This window comes from Gastrolobium bilobum, unplaced genomic scaffold, assembly GCF_033153095.1.
Source record: "Gastrolobium bilobum isolate Gb01-03AN ecotype WA unplaced genomic scaffold, APGP_CSIRO_Gbil_v1 utg35809, whole genome shotgun sequence".
Lineage (NCBI taxonomy): Eukaryota > Viridiplantae > Streptophyta > Magnoliopsida > Fabales > Fabaceae > Gastrolobium > Gastrolobium bilobum.
Window position 1 is genome coordinate 49,462 of NW_026896725.1, and position 17,668 is coordinate 67,129.

The 17,668-nt window shown below is 34.8% G+C and overlaps 1 protein-coding gene across 2 annotated transcripts; it reads right to left on the bottom strand.

Moving 5' to 3' along the window:
- Positions 1–10,534: 10,534 nt before the first annotated feature.
- LOC133301655 (BTB/POZ domain-containing protein At3g05675) lies at positions 10,535–12,681 on the bottom strand. 2 transcript variants are annotated; one of them, XM_061501311.1, is made up of 2 exons: positions 12,435–12,681; positions 10,535–11,711 (listed from the first exon to the last, which is right to left on the bottom strand). In XM_061501311.1, exon 2 carries the CDS (start codon positions 11,531–11,533, stop codon positions 10,670–10,672), a length of 864 nt encoding a protein of 287 aa, XP_061357295.1. In that variant the 5' UTR covers positions 11,534–11,711; positions 12,435–12,681; the 3' UTR covers positions 10,535–10,669. The 2 variants fall into 2 exon arrangements, with proteins under 2 accessions (XP_061357295.1, XP_061357294.1); XM_061501310.1 differs by having other exon boundaries at positions 10,535–11,715.
- Positions 12,682–17,668: the final 4,987 nt, after the last annotated feature.

Consider the following 17,668-nt stretch of genomic DNA (forward strand, 5'->3'; position numbering starts at 1 on the left):
ATTTAATCAATCCATCATACAATTCAAATTGATAAAACAACTTCACATTCATCAATGTATCAATATCTCAATGACAACTATGCTCTTCAAAATAATTACATGCCAAAGAACTTAGCTACCAAAGAGACATGATCAAAGCCATTGCCCATAAACAACATGACAATTACCATTACAATGATCATGCATTAAGTCCTCCAAAATACATCATATGGCCTCAAAATACACATGAATATGTGACAATGTAACTGACATATACATCTAACAATCCTAGATGACCTGCAACTCAAAATATCTAGTTATCAGGTACAATCTACTCATGCTTCTTGCCTCATTCAACCTCACCTCTATTAGTACCTAAAATGATGCCCCACAACATGGGGTGAGATATACAAATATATCATAGTAAACCACGGGTCCTTGGAGATCACTCCACTCTAAGGTTTACTTCTGGTGTACATATTATCATAACAGCTTAACACATTCTTATCTATAAACATCACATGGACTTCCAAGAGAGATCCTCAAAGGGCTATTTCTCTTAGGTGTTCACCAGTCACCAAAAAGAGATCTACATAGGGCTATTTCTAAGGGAAGTCCATAATCTCACACTAGGGGCTTCCAAGAGAGATCCTCAAGGGTTGTTTCTCTTAGGCTCTTACCACATGGAGATCCACATAGGGTTATCTTCAAGGAAAGTCCTTACCAATCATCCTCATCATAATAATAGGCACTTCCAAGAGGAATCCGCAACAGGATTGTCTCTCGTAGGCTCTTACCACAAGGAGATCCACACAGGGCTATTTCCAAAGGTAAAACAAACCACCTGAAGATCCTCATATGGCTGTTTCCAGGGAAAATCCTTACTGGCATTATGGCTTCAAGAGGGATCCTCAAAGGTTGTTCCTCTCAGGTAATAACCACAAGGAGTTCCCCTTAGGGTTGGCTCCAAGGAAGACCACGCATCCATCATACTAGTTACATTCATTGGACTGATCCAAGGACTATTCAATTCTTTCTCATTTATCAGTCACTACCTCATCTCTCAACTATCAACATAACCTCAATCTGAATCCTCAACCATTACCTCATTCATTATTTTTACATCTATCAACCATTCCTCAATTACTTTTAAACAATCAAACATCAATTAATGATCATTAAGAAATCATAATATTTATCAATGCATGAGCATACAATTATTATCATCATTACATATTACATCTCATAAACCATTCCTCCTCGACAAAGTATGGTGGAACATTCGAAGGGATCGACTTCAAGGTCTGGAGGTTTACCTTACACTTGAACTTTCGTTCTGCGCTTTCCTTTCCTCGAAACCACAAACAATCTCCAATCATTATCAAGATAACCCTTGAAACCAAAACTAGGATTTTGCTCCAATGGCCTTTCCTTTACTCAAGGGTCAACTTGTTCATAACTACACATAAAACAACATACTAACACATCAAAATCCATCCCACCATAGATGAATTTTGTGGTCACTATTCATCCAAAACCTAGATTCATAAAAAATCAAGGAAAAGTGTGAAAAGGGTTGAAAACTTACTATGGATGACCTTAGAGTACAAGAGGAAGAAAATCCCAAGCTCCAATGCACTCAAAAACCCTCAAAACTCCAACTCTCTCAAATTTTTGAAATGGAGAGGGTGAGACATCTCTCAATACAGTGACCCCTAACTAGAACCAAGCTATGAGTTTTGTAGAGGATGAAATTTGACACACTTTAGGCTTTGGAACAGATCGATTTGGTGGAGGAACGAAGGAGCTAGGGTTTGAGCTCCCTTCAATGGCGTCTCCCTCTTTTTTCTCTCCCTTGGCTGCATCGACGAAGAAAAAGGAAAATGGGAATGTTTCTTTAGTTTTTACACTTAACTTAGGTTAAGTTATTTTAACTGGATAAAAACTTATCTATCTATTCACCTCCATTTACTACCAAACTTTACCAAATGAACTAGAATATCTTTTCAGTCATACTTCTAGCTTTACTTTTATCTTTTGGGTAATTTTGCTTACACATATTTTTACCCCAAAAATCTCACTGACTGCACTTTTTACCTCAAAAGAAGTCTTAACTCATTAATTTTAACCTCTTACTTAATTCCACCCACTTATATATACTTAATTACAGGTAATTAATTAAATTCTTAAGTTAGGGATATTATAATGATCGTTCGTAAGTATGAAGATAATTATGTGTAACCACGACACATGATGGATGCATGTGTCGTTTATACTATGTAAGGCTATTTAATTAAAAACTTATATAAATGCAAGGCTACCCTTTTAAGTACGATAGTTTATCATAATTGCTCCACTTTCTTGTCTATTGTTTACTTGATCGTAAGAGTTCCTTGCAAATACACAATTCCGTCTAATCAATTGTTGTAATGAATATTTGTGAAGAAGTTTCGAGGCATATACAAACCAAAGATAATCATCATCAACCCTCCATTCCACCCTATATGTTAAACACATTTCTACCAACATTGGTGTCGTTTATGGGAAAAATTAAACACATTTCTACCCTCAACATAGATGACATCAAGAGAACAACTCCAAACCTTAGCCAAGTGTAACAATTTTTTTTTTTTGAATAAAGTTACGTTCATAGTATCACATAGACTACACACTTAAGCCAGGGACAACGACCATTTTGTCACCTTTTTAGCAAAAGTTTACCAGATTGCCATGCTAGGAAAAAATTTGCCAAAATACCACGTCACCTAACTCGCTACACTGTGTAGCGAGATTACGTGGCACCATGTCAGCAAGTTTAAGACCACGTAATCTCGCTACACTGTGGAGCGAGATTACGTGGCAGAGCTTAATTCGCTGCATTGTGCAGCGTTTTATATGGCACGAGTAACAATTTGACACATGGATTGAGAGGACGAATAAATGTTGATTTATTTTTTGTTTTCTTTTTGAAAAATATAATAAACAATAAAGACAATGGAGTGTCCATGGGAAAACGATAAAGACGAATTAATGTTCAATAAATGCTGATTTTGATTTTATTTTATTTTTAGAAAATATAATACACAATAAAGACGATGGAGTGTCCATGAGAAAACGATAAAGATGAATTAATGTCCAATAAATGTTGATTTGTTTTTTGTTTTCGTTTTGGAAAATATAATACACAATAAAGACGATGAAGTGTCCATGAGAAAACGATAAAGACGAATTAATGTCCAATAAATGCTGATAATTTTTTGTTTTCTTTTTAAAAAATATAATACACAATAAAGACGATAGAGAGCCTATGGAAAAATGATAAAGTTGATTTAATGTCCAATTAATGCTGATTTATTTTTTGTTTTCTTTTTGGAAAATGTAATACACACAATAAAGACGAAGGAATGTCCAGATGGAGTATTCATAGGAAAACTATAAAAACGATTTAATGTCTAAAAAATGTTGATTTGTTTTTGTTTTCTTTTTGAAAAATATAATACACAATAAAGATGATGGAGTGTCCAAATGGAGTATCCATGGAAAAATGATAAAGACGATTTAATATCCAATAAATGCTATTTTTTTATTGGTCATCTCAATCCACATGTTAAATTGTTATTGGCACCACATAAAACGCTGCACAATGCCGCGAATTAGGCCTTGCTACGTAATCTCGCTGCTCAATGCAACGAGTTAGGTGACGTGACATTTGACAAAAAAATTTCTTAGCATGGCAATCCGATAAATTTTTGCCAAAAAGGTGGCAAAAGGGTCGTTGTCCCCTTAAGGCACATGCATGGCAAAAACCACCCTAACTCAGTAGTTTATTTTTTTCTTTATACATTTTAGTAAATAATATTTTAAATAATAAAAAGATGTTGAAATAGCCCAAATCTAGAGATCCTTGATATTGCTAAAGGATTACAAAATCTAATTCATGTTATACAAAGTTGAACATAAAACATAATTAGACAACTTGTGAAATCAATTGATACTGACACAACTAATTTTACATCTTAGAATAACATTAAGGAAAGCTCTTATCAAAATTCAATGTCAAATTAAGAAACCTTATCGTCTAGATCATTATTAAAAGATAACATGTGATTTGAAAATTTGATTTACAATCAGATTACTTAATATTACCTTAAGGTAGTGTTTGGTTAAAGATTTCTTAAAATTTACCTATGCAAATCAAATTGGCAAAGTAAGAAAACAATGTTTGGTAGAAGGTTTTACAAAATTTTCCTAGGTATTGTATTTGTATAGCATTCCTTATTTGTTCATAGAAAGCAAGACAAAGTTACTATTTAGAAAGACAACTTGAAGGTGGTATTTTACATTTAGCTAGCTAAATGACAAAAGAGCAACCCACTAGTAGACTTAAATACCCTCATCTAAAGTGCCAAAGTTTCACGTTTTTATGGGGTTATACTTGTAATTTGAAGTTATTTTCCCATCTATATTTTACCTCAAATCAAACATAGACTTTATAAATCTTACCTAATTTGCCCGGTAAATTTTTTTCTAACCAAACAACTTTTTTTACATTTTCCTACCAAACTCACTTTTCAACCATTTTCCTATCAATTACATTTCCTTAGTATTCAAAAAATTTCTCCTAAATCAAACGCCCCCTAAAATGCAGACGTTAATAGTGTGCATAAAGTGTTGGCAATTGAGAACAGTGACCATAATGTCACTGTTTGAAAAAATATTTATCCAACTGTCACACGAACAGTAAAATTTTTCAAAGTGCGATGCGTACAAGTTCGCTACAGCAAGTAGCGAACTTTATTTACAGACGTGGCACCTAGTTCGCTACTCCCAATAGCGAACTAGGTGGTCAAAAGTCAGTCTACTCTGAGCAAAAGTAGAACACGTGTCATCCTCTCCCTAGTTTACTACCTTACACAGCGAACTAGTGCACAATCAACTTTTTCATTTTTTTTCTCCCTCTCTCTTATTCTCTCTCTCTGCCAAGTTGTGCTCAGTTCTCTTCTTTGAAAATTTTATGGGTTTCTCGCTTGAAACATTGATTGCATATTAGACAGATTCAAACAATAATAAAGTATTTATTAACCACCAAAACTATTTCTCTTCCTTTTTATAATGACCCTAAATGGTAAATCTTAATTAGAGGTTTAATTTAAGGATTTAAATGCCATAATTAGATTCAGTGAGTGATTCCGAGTATTTTGACTGTAATCATGACTATGTTATGAACAGTGCGTTCTGCCGGAGAATTCGCAGTTTGGTGAATTAACCGGTAGAGCTTAAATGAGCAGAATGATTTTTGAGACATAATTTGACAATTATGACATTAAATATGAGTTCATAACCAAAAATTGAATAGTCTGGCACTTTCCGTGAAAATTCTGTGAAAAGTGTTTCTACCGGGTATTTTGTACTGCTGTTTAAGCGACCGGTAGAGTCCAGAAGCAAATAATTGATGAAATAAGTATAAGAAAGTCCAATATATGCCAAGCAAGTCAATATAGGCCCAAGAAAATGATAAGTTTATAAGTTTTAAGTTTCATAAGTAAACGAAGTACCATTAGTGATTCACAGTGCATTTCGTCAAAAACGGTGCAAAAATCATACTGTGAATTATGAATATTGTTTTGTAAGAAATAAAAAGTAATGTAAATGATTTTAGAAAAATAAAAATATGTCCGTAGTTTTAAGTTAATTCCGGGTCAGTTTAAGTAAAAATATGCGTGGGAAAAACATCCGGTAAAGCCACATAGGCTAAAAAGTACATTAAGTGACTCAAAGTCACCACTTTTCCTCACATTCTCTCTCTCCCTCTTCCCTCCCAAACCGTGACAGCCATGGAGAATAGAGCTCAGGGCTTGTTTTGATTTTTCTTTGATTTCCCCATGATTAAGCAACCAAATCTTTGACCCATTATACCAATCTCATAGGAAATCATCCAAGGAAGCTATTCCACCCCTCCATTTGAACTGATTTCGTTTGTGGAGGGAGATATTCATCACCCTAATTTTGAGTTACTATTCATCAAAGGGAAATAGTTGAGCTTTGCTTGATGGATGTCTTCTAGGCTTTGGGTGGTTGATTAGAGGTAATAAACCTCTATTTCCATGGAATTATTTTGATGATTTAAATTATAAAAGTTATGAGTATGTTTTGGTAGGAAAGCATTGTGTATTAAACTTTGATTTAATGATGTATCTTTGATGTTTTGGATTTAAGAAATGAAAATAAGCATTTGTATGTATGTAAAAAAATTAGAAAAAAAAAATCCTATGCTTTCCTGTACATGTTCGGCCATCATAGGTGAAGAGTAGGATGTTGTGCAAAATTTTATCTCAAGTATTAGGAAGGTTTAATGTGTAGGAATTAAGTGAAAATTTGATAAATTAGCGAGAATGCCAAAGTGGGAAAAGATTATATGAAATATGCCCTTATGTTTAGGCCTTGTGGGGCTTTGGAGGGACTTTATGCTCCAAAAATTAAGTTGGAACCTTATGAAAACATGTATTTGTATTTGTAAGTTACATGTAAGTGAAGAAAAAGAACCTTTGCCTATGTCCTTGTAGTGTTCGACCTAGAGGGTGGTATAGGGGTATATTTTGTTACATTTTATTGTAAATAAAATGTGTTGTAATTCATTGTATAAAATTGATGAGTTAAGAAGTGAAATGACTTGAAAAATGGTTGAAAAATACTTTGATTTCCTAAGGGTATGTTCGCGGCTTTTGAAGTAAAATGGCATGAATTATGTTGAAAATTCTTAAGGAATACCTGATTTAATTAAAGAACACCAACGGTTATAAATCGGCCTAGACTTGCGTATTGGCATAGTATTGACAAAAACGTAAAGAAACGAAAAGAAGCGATAAAATGCATGCCTTATGTAAAATCTAGGCATGATAGCATTTTGTTGAGTTGTATTTGTGGATTCTTGCTCTAGGTGTACCTAGGGACTGAAAAGGATCGGAATCTCTTGAAGATTTACATAAGTAACTTGTGTCACAAGTAAGCGAATTGGAAAAGCTTCAAGAGGTAAGCTCTATGTTTAAGGAGTCTTTTCCTACTTGAGTGTTCCACCATGGTTGAGGAACTATGGTTGGACTGTATGACTGTTGTTTTGATGCCTTGTATAGATGCATTCATATAGAGTTATTTGATAACATGATATGACTTGTTCTGATATGATTTCTGTATTGATGTATGGTACACTGATGTCTTCTAGGGGTCTTCCCTGAGATTGATGATGTACACCTCTGACATGTTCTGGTTCCGCTTGGGGTCCTCCCTTGGGAACATGTGCGTTGATTTCTGCTTGGGGTCCTCCCTTGGGAATGACGGCGCACGCCTCTGCTGGTTCCGCTTGGGGTCCTCCCTTGGGAACACGTGCGTTAATTTCCGCTTGGGGTCCTCCCTTGAGAATGACGGAGCACACCTCTGATATGATCTGATATGATATGATATGAATTATGTTCTGTTCTGTTATGATATCTGTTATAAATGCATTGTATACTCTGTATCTGACTTTCGTGCAAGAGTGAGCCAGGGGTATGAAGAATTCTCTATAAACCTGGAGCTTATTGAGATTTGTAATCTCACCCCTCTTTGGGGACATATTTTCAGGTGCCCAGATTCCCGGTGAGTCCTCACTAGGCAAAGACGGGACCCGTGATTGAGGCGTTGGGGACGGATCAGTTTTTGAGTAGCTGTAGGTTGCTAACTTTTTGGAGTGCATTTATATTATTTCATATTTTCGCATTTGATGGATCAGGATGTTAGATCCTTTACTTTGTATATGGCCTGTATATGTCTTGTACATGTTCTTCAGTTTGATGCATGTACATTTTTGTATTCAGGCATGTGGATATGACTATGTAGTATTCAGTTATGTTTATGTATTGGATTGCATGCTGTTAGATTAGAGGCACTGAGCCAGGTTATGCATGCGCTCATGGATGGGTATCTGATTATATTTGCATGACTAGTACTTCTGGAGTGATGCTGTATAAACTGTTTATCAGGAAATGCTTCTGAGTGGGATTGAAAAATCCCCAGTTGTCCGATTTAGAGGAAACTCTGCCCGATTTTCGTTTACGCCGAGTAAGAATTAAAGTAGAAAAAGAAAAAGTTAGCTCGTATTTTCGTAAGTTAAGTCTTCCGCTGTTTCTGTTTATATCATATGCATGTTAATTGAACCGGCTCGAGACGGGGATGTTACACTTTCTAAGCTCTATTACCACGAGCTCAACACCTCCAAAAAACAAAAGAAGCAAAAAATGCAATCGCAAGAACGAACTGAACCTGTGTCACAACGAGACAGAGTTCAATCAATTGAACCTAATTAACAAAATAGAAAGAAAGGAAGAAACAGAAAAACCTTAAGGAAAACACACAGACACCAAAGGCAGAGAAATAGTTCTTAGCCAAGGAAAGAAAGATTCTCAACACAGAATAAATATACATAACCAACCACCCCCAGAAAAAAAAAAATATAGAAAGATGAAACCTACAAACCACTAGTCATTACCCTGCATCCTAAACCCTAAACTTACATTGCAATCATAGATGATCAATAAATGGGCACCCACGAAAAAAGTCAACAACTTTAAACTAGTTTAAGCCATTAAAACAATAACAGATTAACAATAGAAGAATAAGAAGTAAAAAGAGAATTAAGAAATGAAAAGTGATACCTTTGTGGGAAGGGGAAGGAACCCCAAATCCAATGGTAGAAGAGTCGATGTTTTACAACTAAAGTTTTAAAAAAAGAGAACTGAGCACAGCTTGGCACAGAGAGAGTAAGAGAGAGAGAGAGAGAGAGAGAGAGAGAGAGAGAGAGAGAGAGAGAGAGAGAGAGAAAGAAAGATGGACTGTGCATTAGTTCGCTGTGTAAGGTAGCAAACTAGGTAGAGGATGACACGTGTCCTCCTTTTGTTTAAAGCAGTCTAACTTTTGACCACCTAGTTCGCTATTGGTTGAAGCGAACTAGGTGCCACGTCTGCAAACAAAATTCGCTACCTGCTATAGCGAACTTGTACACATGGCACTTTAGAAAATTTTACTGTTCGCATGGCAGTTGGGCAAATTTTTTTCCAAACAGTGGCATTATGGTCACTGTTCCTTGGCAATTGTCTCCCTTCAAGTTCATACGAAACCTTTTTTGTGTGTGGCTCATAGCAGACAACAGTTCATACTCTTATAGATAGGGAGTTTCGAAAGATGAAACTGATAATTTCAAAAAAAATAAAAATAAAAAAATAAAAAGATCAAACCGAAGATATGGATGAAAGTTGTAGCCACCAAAATTAGTATCGACAAGCCAAGGCAAGAACCTTTTCCCATAATTAAATACATACAAGCAAAGGTTAAATATACTCCTTGTGAGATGATTGTACCAACAATTATGTTAATTCAAATCAACAACAAAACAGGACTCGACTCAGAAATTTAACTCCAAAGACACTATAGTCTCCAGCCATCAACACAGGAAATACAGATTCAACCAACAATTAAACAACAGCCACAAGACTCAGCAATTACAAGTAAAGATAAGAACAAGTAAATAAAACCAAAACCACTCCCCGTTAAACCCGACTAGCGAGCGTGGGGTGGAGAAAATCTTTATACGCAGCCTTACCCTTACATAATTGCAAAGAGGTTGTTTCCTGGATTTGAACCCATGACTTTTCAGTCATGAAAGAACAGTTTTACCACTGCTCCGGTTCGCCCCCTTCAGATAAGAACAAGTAAATGACTCTTAAATTGCTATGCAAGTCACAGCAATAGAGAATCCATATTTAGCTCCCTCTATAAGCTACAACTACTTGCAGAGTTCCCCAAATGGGAGTGGATTCTCTCATGTCTTATTTAACATAATATAGTTATGTGAGAGAATTATAATTATACAAAGGTGAATCAATGGTGATAAGGGAAAAGAAAGAAAAAATATTCAAATAGGTGTACAAAATCATGACCGTTAATTCATCTTTATATGGTTATAATTCCCCCACATGACTATGTCATGTTAAATAAAACATGAGATGATCCATTTCCTTCCCAAAATACCTCCCAATGTTTACTTCAGTTTTTCCATGCCCCCTCCACTGTTCCCTTCCCACTATAACTAATCCTCACATGCTTCCTTGGTTCCCAATTCCCCACTCACCAATCAGAGCTTGCCAGCTGTCCCTACTTCTCTCTCCATAACCAATTCCATATTGTTATTTTCTCCCGAAACTACCACCTTCTCTCCCTTCTCATCACTGTTTTGTTGGGCTGGGTCATTCCCTCCAACCTTTCTAGCTTTCTTCCTCTTGTATGTCTGTTGCAAAGGCTCTAAAGCCCATCATGAGACAACTAATTATATTAATAAATGAAAAACTTGGATCCTGAATCACCCTGTGCAGTCAATGTAAAATGTTTGGTGAGTCACCAGTAGTATAATAGCCAAACTTTCATGTTCAGATATGCCTTATATTCTGAGACTTTCATCGGATAGTTTTATCTGATAAAATTGAAATGAATCAAAAGAGGGATTGAGTACCTCAACTCATTAAGCTAGTGTTACAAATGGAATCAACACCTCAATCCCACATCATAATCTTCATCTCAAAATATTCGAGTTAAATTTATCCAAAATGAACTTTGAAGAAAAAAAACAAGAAAAAGGACAAAGGTTAGGATTTCAGAGCCAAACTCAGGTGCTAATATCAGCATCACTGTGGCCATCTATACCTTCTACTAATCTTCTCTTGGCAGACTTGGTTCTATAACACCAGACCTCAAAAGCTTCACTCAAGTCAGGATATCCAACTTCGCGACTTTTGATCCAGTCTGCTAGAATGTCAGCTTGATCATTTGATGGCAATGTTAATAACAATGACACAATTGCTCCCTCGATGGCCTGGCACAAATCTTCATCCATTTTGTAAGGAAAACCAATCTCCTCAATGGCTTTTGAATCCAGCAAGGGCTTCATCTTCCGAACATATGGAAACCAAGCCTTTAACAATTGCACTCGACATGTTGCTGGAAGAATCACACTACTATAACCAACTGCTTCCAAGACTTTACATGTTACTTCTATCAGCTTTACCTTCAGACCCCACATGACATGGTCAAGCTTCTTGTTTTCGATGATCCCCAAAATTTTACTCGAGATTGCAGCCCAGTTAGAAACAAAATTCTTCATTAAATCCATCTTTGGGAGTACATTACACATCCATTCAAGATCAGATACCCTCCTCATTATCCTATTATCCGCAGCCTCAAACTCAAGGGTAGGGTCCAACAGTAAGGAAGATAAGTCCATTTCAAATGAATGAATGATATTGTAAACACCCATACTTACCACTGATTTTACTTCATCATCAGCTATAATGATTGTAGTATCTTCATCTTCTCGTAGCATGTAGTCAACTTGCTCTTGAGCCGAAATTCTTAGCTCATCACCGAATGGAAAACACGGTCCCTCTATAGACACGGCAAAGCGAACAGCAGAAACAAATATATCTTTCGCTGTGCTTGAATCTACAGGTTTGATGTTAAGTATTCTTGACATGGCTATTTATCACAGTTTCAATACAACATTTACAATTTTCAATCCCCCAGTGTTTATCCAGGAATAACCTCCAAGTTTATGACCCTTGTGATCCTTTCACAGTGAACAGTGATTTCTACTTAGGAATGCAGACAACAGAATTAGTGAAGCCAACCATCTGCCACAAGCATCATGCATACTTTCTACCAAACAAAAAAGGGATATGAACAAGCATCAATGAACTACCCCAGATCCAAGAAACCATATCTCTTTAACCAGCATGAAAAGAAAATGATCTTCAAACACTCCTACTCAAGCGAAACAGGCAACATATGAAAGACTTCCAGGAAAAGGGAACAGAAACGGCCAATGCTATAAGTCATATCAAGTGTGCATTGAAAACAATGTTCATTACATTGACAAGAAAGGACAAATAAAGCATGAAACAAGAAATGAAAGATTAACACAAATCACAAACCTATTTCAAAGCTAAAGTCAGAAGAAATGAAAGCATATTTCACGTGGAAAGAAGGACAAATATTAAGAAACCCAGTGAACAAAGGAATGCCCTTTGCCAAATAAATGCCAAAAATATGAAAAGTTCAACTTAGCAGAACATACATCAACACCACCATAGCCAAACCAAAAGCAACATATACATATACAAACACACACAAAAATAATAATAAAAAAAAGGAAATAAATCCACCTGTGGCTTGGAAAAACAACAGTAACTAAATCAAAACAAAAGCTTATTATTTGTGTGTAAAAAGGGTGTTTTAACTAGCTCAAATAGTGGAGATTTTGACTTTAAAATCTTGCCAAAACAATCTCAAAAGAAAACTATATGTACCTATCATACACAAACAAACAAACAAACAAAATCGTATGAAGCAATTAGAAATCAAGACAAAGAATTTACCTTGAAATCCGAAGAACAGAGAAATGATGGTGCTCAAATTGATGATGTTCCTATCTACTCACCTCCCCAGTTTCAAGGTCAGAGAAGAAAAAGGCCCAACAGTACTGCGTCGTTTTAGAACCAAGCTTTATCAGTACTGAGATTAATTGAGTTCCACGCTGCTCGAGTGTTAAATGATTATTATTATTTTTTAGAACTGGAGAGTGAAAGATTCATTTCATAGAAAGGAAGTGAGAAATTTGCGTGTTAATTGAATGGGTGGTACATGTACTTAAAATCTCGACTTACTAACGTGATTTTACGTTTTTATGATTCTTTTCTATCACAATGATTTTATTTATGATTTTTCATACATCGCTTTAATAAAAATAAAACACCAGCAGCACAAAGGAGAAATACTTATATGCAATATTATTAAACCTGACTCAGATATTAATTCGGTTGAGGTATTAAATTATTGGATCATTGATTCAATTAGTGGGTCATTGATTTAATCACATGACTTAATAAATATATGTAAATCTATAATTTATATAAAAAAAATATAAATATACTCAAATACCTATAAAAAAATGATATCAATTTCAAATATTTTAATACGAAAAATAATAAATTACACATCATTTTCGAACAAAAGATCAATAAAAAATATAATACTTGTGACACTGGTGTTTTATGTTCAGTAGATAACATCGTTAACTATAAATCAAGTCAAAATTCTCTATATACTGCATAACCAAAATAATATTAGTGATAATTTATATAAATCAATAATTAACAGATCACTCAAATATTTTAAAAGAAAACAAATTATTTATTGTGATAGTGAAAAAAAGAAAGGATCAGTCGATGAGAACAAACAAGTTTTTTTTTTTTTTTTATGAACCAAGCCGGTCACTAATTTTTACAAAAAAAATCCAGATCATACTGATTTTATTACATGACCGATTTAATATAAAATGGGTCCGGGTTGAGTCGAACAGATCGATTCAATTTTTATAATATTGCTTACATATGTCTCGTTTTGAATAGTAATATGCTCTAGTAACACTAAAAATGAGGTTCTTCACTGGCCAACCCACCTTCACTCGAGTACACGATATAAAATTATCTTCGTTTTACAATTAGAACATTATTCTAAAAAAATAAAAAACAATGAATCCTCTAATATTATTTATCATCAATATGTCAAAGATCTTAATTATTCACGGATAAATCTACAATAATTATATAGAGTTATAATCCATCCTGTTAAAAAAATTAATTATCCAATTAATTTTAGTTTCGAAATAATATGGGATTTGCTAATAGCCTAATGAGATTGGCTAATTTGTGTTCAAAATAAACTCCAAATTAAAGGAGATCCAAAATTACTTTAAAAATTTAGAGAGTTCGAACCAAAACAGTATTAAAAAGATGATGATCTTGTCCTATTGTATCTATGAAATTTTCTTTTTGAAAACTGATGTTAATTATCTCTTTGAAGCGAATCAGAACCCTCTGGTATCCCTACGGATTCGACTCTTTCAGCTACCTATGGGACTAATCTTGAGTTTGGGTGCGAGTTCAAAGATTACGGTACTTATGCCCCTCCCTAGATGGTGTTGGTGGGATTCGAACCGAGGCCCTCTCGTACCACTTAATCCCCATGCTACCAACTGAGTCACCACACTTGGGTATCTACTAAATTTTCTTGGTAACCACATTCATACATAAATAAGATCTCAAAATGAAAAAATAAAAATAAAATATAGAAGTGTTACACTTTAAACCTGATTTTAAGGAGTGTAAATAAATCTCCATGAGTAGCTCAGTTGGCAATTGAGCTTATAAGAATTTGTTAGGGTCAAGCTCATTGCACTCGTTGTTCCAATAAGGGGTAACTTTCGGGCCGTACTTCAAGGACAAAGTGATCGCAGAAGGTTGAATGAGAATACCTTCAAGTTATAAAAAAAAGAGTGTAAAATTTTGATAAAATTGGATTCCCTTATGTTCTTTTATGCAAAGCAACTAGTGGTTTGCGATTAGATTGTGAATTAGTTTCAATTATAGAGAAATAACATTGAAATCAAACAATTATAAATGATGTATTGATGTGTATATTGGTTAAAACCCATACTTTAACCGGTTTTAATTATTGATTTTAATATTATTTGCTGTTAAGCTGCGTTTTTCCATTATACTCGATTTCATAATTTCCACAATGCATAGATGATCAGACCAATACAATATGGGCTAGTCAAAGTGTATCAGGCCAAATCACACACGATTGAAGTGAGAAGGTCTTTGGGTAATCTGTTTTCTAGGCTGGGGGTTGTTGATGATGATGGGAGGACTTTGATTCTCCTTCAGCGCGATGATCCTGACTGAGGGTACCTGCAATAATACTCTGACGCTCAAGTCAGTATCAATGACATGTTTATGTGTATTCTTACGAATTAGATGATAATACCTGGGCATGTATCCTCTGTTTATATTGTGGTTCTGATGCCGCCTTAGGAAGGCAGTATGGCCTCTGATTAGCTGTTCAAGGGCTGCAGGTTCAGCTAGTGCTTCCATAGCCTTATTTCTTTATGTCAGACTATCTTGGTAAAGTGGTGGCAAGCTGGTGTTATCTTCTATTTAGTTGTTCAATGGCGCGGTGGACATTTATTAGTTCTTGTTATTGCTTCCTTATCTCTGAAGTTGTGTTAAAGGGCGATTTCATGCGCGATAGTGACATCGCGCCCTGTTATGCCCGATGGAAGCCATCGCGCCTCACTCTGGGCCTTGCGGGTTTGAGCCTCGTTTTATGTATTTGGGCCTTTGATGATCCTATCATATTTTATCCAGATGAATAGACTTAATTTTTTGCGAAAATGACCCTCGGTCACTATTAAGCTATAACTATGTTTATCTGTCACAACATTACACTATAATTTTTTAGTGTTAGTTTTGGAATTTCAAGAATTAAAATACTTTGATATCTTTCGTGCTAACAATTATGAATCAGTAGTATATCTGTCAAAAGATAATTATCGTCCCACAAAGAACAGTGCACTTGGATTTTTTTATATAATTCTATCTAAGTTTTTTGAAATGTAAGTAATCAACTTTTAATCAATTCAATTAACTAACTATCTAAAATTAGTATTGATCATACAGAAGTAACTCTATTTACCTCTACAACAATTAACAATTGAATTAAAACAACTGAAATCTTAGAATTATAGTTTTCCCCTTTTATATTGCATTCATTCGTTTTACTTGTTGTAGCATTTTTCTTGATGAAGGCCGAGTGTTGTAGCGTTTTCTGGAATTTTTTCAAACCTAGAATCAAATAGATTCAATCTTGTTTGCAGATATTAAATCTAATTCGTATGTGTAAAATCTCTCCTCCATTTCAAATTATTCCTAATTCTAAAGCTTTGAATTAACAGCACAATGCATCTTCATTTTTCAATCAAGAGTCATGTAAAGTAGTTCCAAGACAATTTCCACTGCCTTGGACGACAAGAAATTGCTAACTAAAAATCAAGAATTGAGCTGTACAAGTAATTCTAAGTACTGAGTATCAACCAAATCATCCAGATTTCAGAAAAAGATTTAGAAATACATGATTGCATTAACTTCAACAAATAAACTCGGAACATGAAAATACACTGACATTGCTTAACCAAATTCAAGTTCAGAAGAGTAAAAGGGTACAGACCAGATATTCGAATACAGTGTTCACAAATTCAAAGCCTAGTAAAAAGTACAAATTGAAAATTGAAACTTTGCAGCTTCTTGGATCCCTCCAACAAGTCTTTTACACGTGCTCCTTAGAACAACTCATAAAAGCTTGGATAAAAAAACTAAAAACTTTAGAACTACTTAAAATTAACTTAAGTCCCTATTTAAACTAAGGTAATGTTTGGTAGAGGGTTTTTTTTCCAGATAGCCATGCATATGAGATTGGACTTTTATGTTCTCTTTGTTTGGTAGAAGACTTTGAATTTTTTTGATAGGAAACGTTCTTGCCCAGAGTTTTACAATTGTGTTCAATCTAGGACCAAAAACACGGTTTCACATTACCACTTCCAAGGTGGTATTGGAAGATGCCCAGGCTAATGGAATAAGGAGGATGACAAAGTTGACAAAAATACCCTCTTCATCACAACAATTAAACACCTTTACTCAGATGAAAAAAATAGAACAACAATGAAAAGCGACCACCTTTACTCAGAGAATGACTTAAAAAGCTAGAAGAAGCATCACAACAACGAAAAGGGGCGCCAAAAAAGAAGGGTAGAAAGGAAGTGGAAATCTTACAGGAAGGGGATCATATTTTGTTCAAGCTAAGAAAAGCTTTTACCTTTTCTTTTTCTTTTTTTCTTCTTCTCAGAATCAGTCATATAAAAAGGAACGGTGCTTTCACTTTCTACAAAACAACGAGGTTTGGGAATGAACAAGAGATTGAGAGTGTCGTTCATGTCCAAAGGCAATAACAGAGAGATGCGATTTTCCCTCGTGTGTGTGCATTGTGTGTGGTGATGTCTATAGTCTATTGATGCAAAGGGTAGAAAAGCATACGGAGACTGAATCTAACTGCAACTATGCCCCTGTGGGACCACCACCATTAAATCAAAGGGTTCTTTTGGTAATTTTAAATCATTTTCCCATCAATATTTTACTTTTAACCAAATATAAATTTTGAAAATTTAACTCAATTTTTCCGGTAATATTTTGCTCAATCAAGTAACTTTTTTTAAACTTTCCCACCAAACTCACTTCCTTGGTAAAAAAAAATTTCTACTCTACCAAACGCCCCCCCAGTTACTAGAGAATAATAACCCCGCCGAGAAGAATTTAAAAGAGAGAAAAAAAATTTATAAGACCCATCAATGAAATGTGTCTATACCAAGAGGATACGATTGTCCTGTAACATAAGAATATTTATTCCCTTAAACTAATTTCAAAAAGTTTTCCAAGTGATGTTGTTCATCAGATTTGTCCACATCCAACGGAAAATTTCTTTAGTGCTAACGATGCATCAAATTTTTATCAAATCACTTTCTAACCTGATTTTAAAATATTATTTATTAATGATTTAATAAAAATAAAATACATGTCACATTGTGAGTGGAAGATGCAGCACTAAAGATATTCTCCAACCAACACTCCATAAGTCTGCCACTTCAGCTCCCTGCCCCCACCTAGTGCTTTCTTGTGATGACATGACAGAAAAAAAAAAAAAAAAATCACAATTTTGC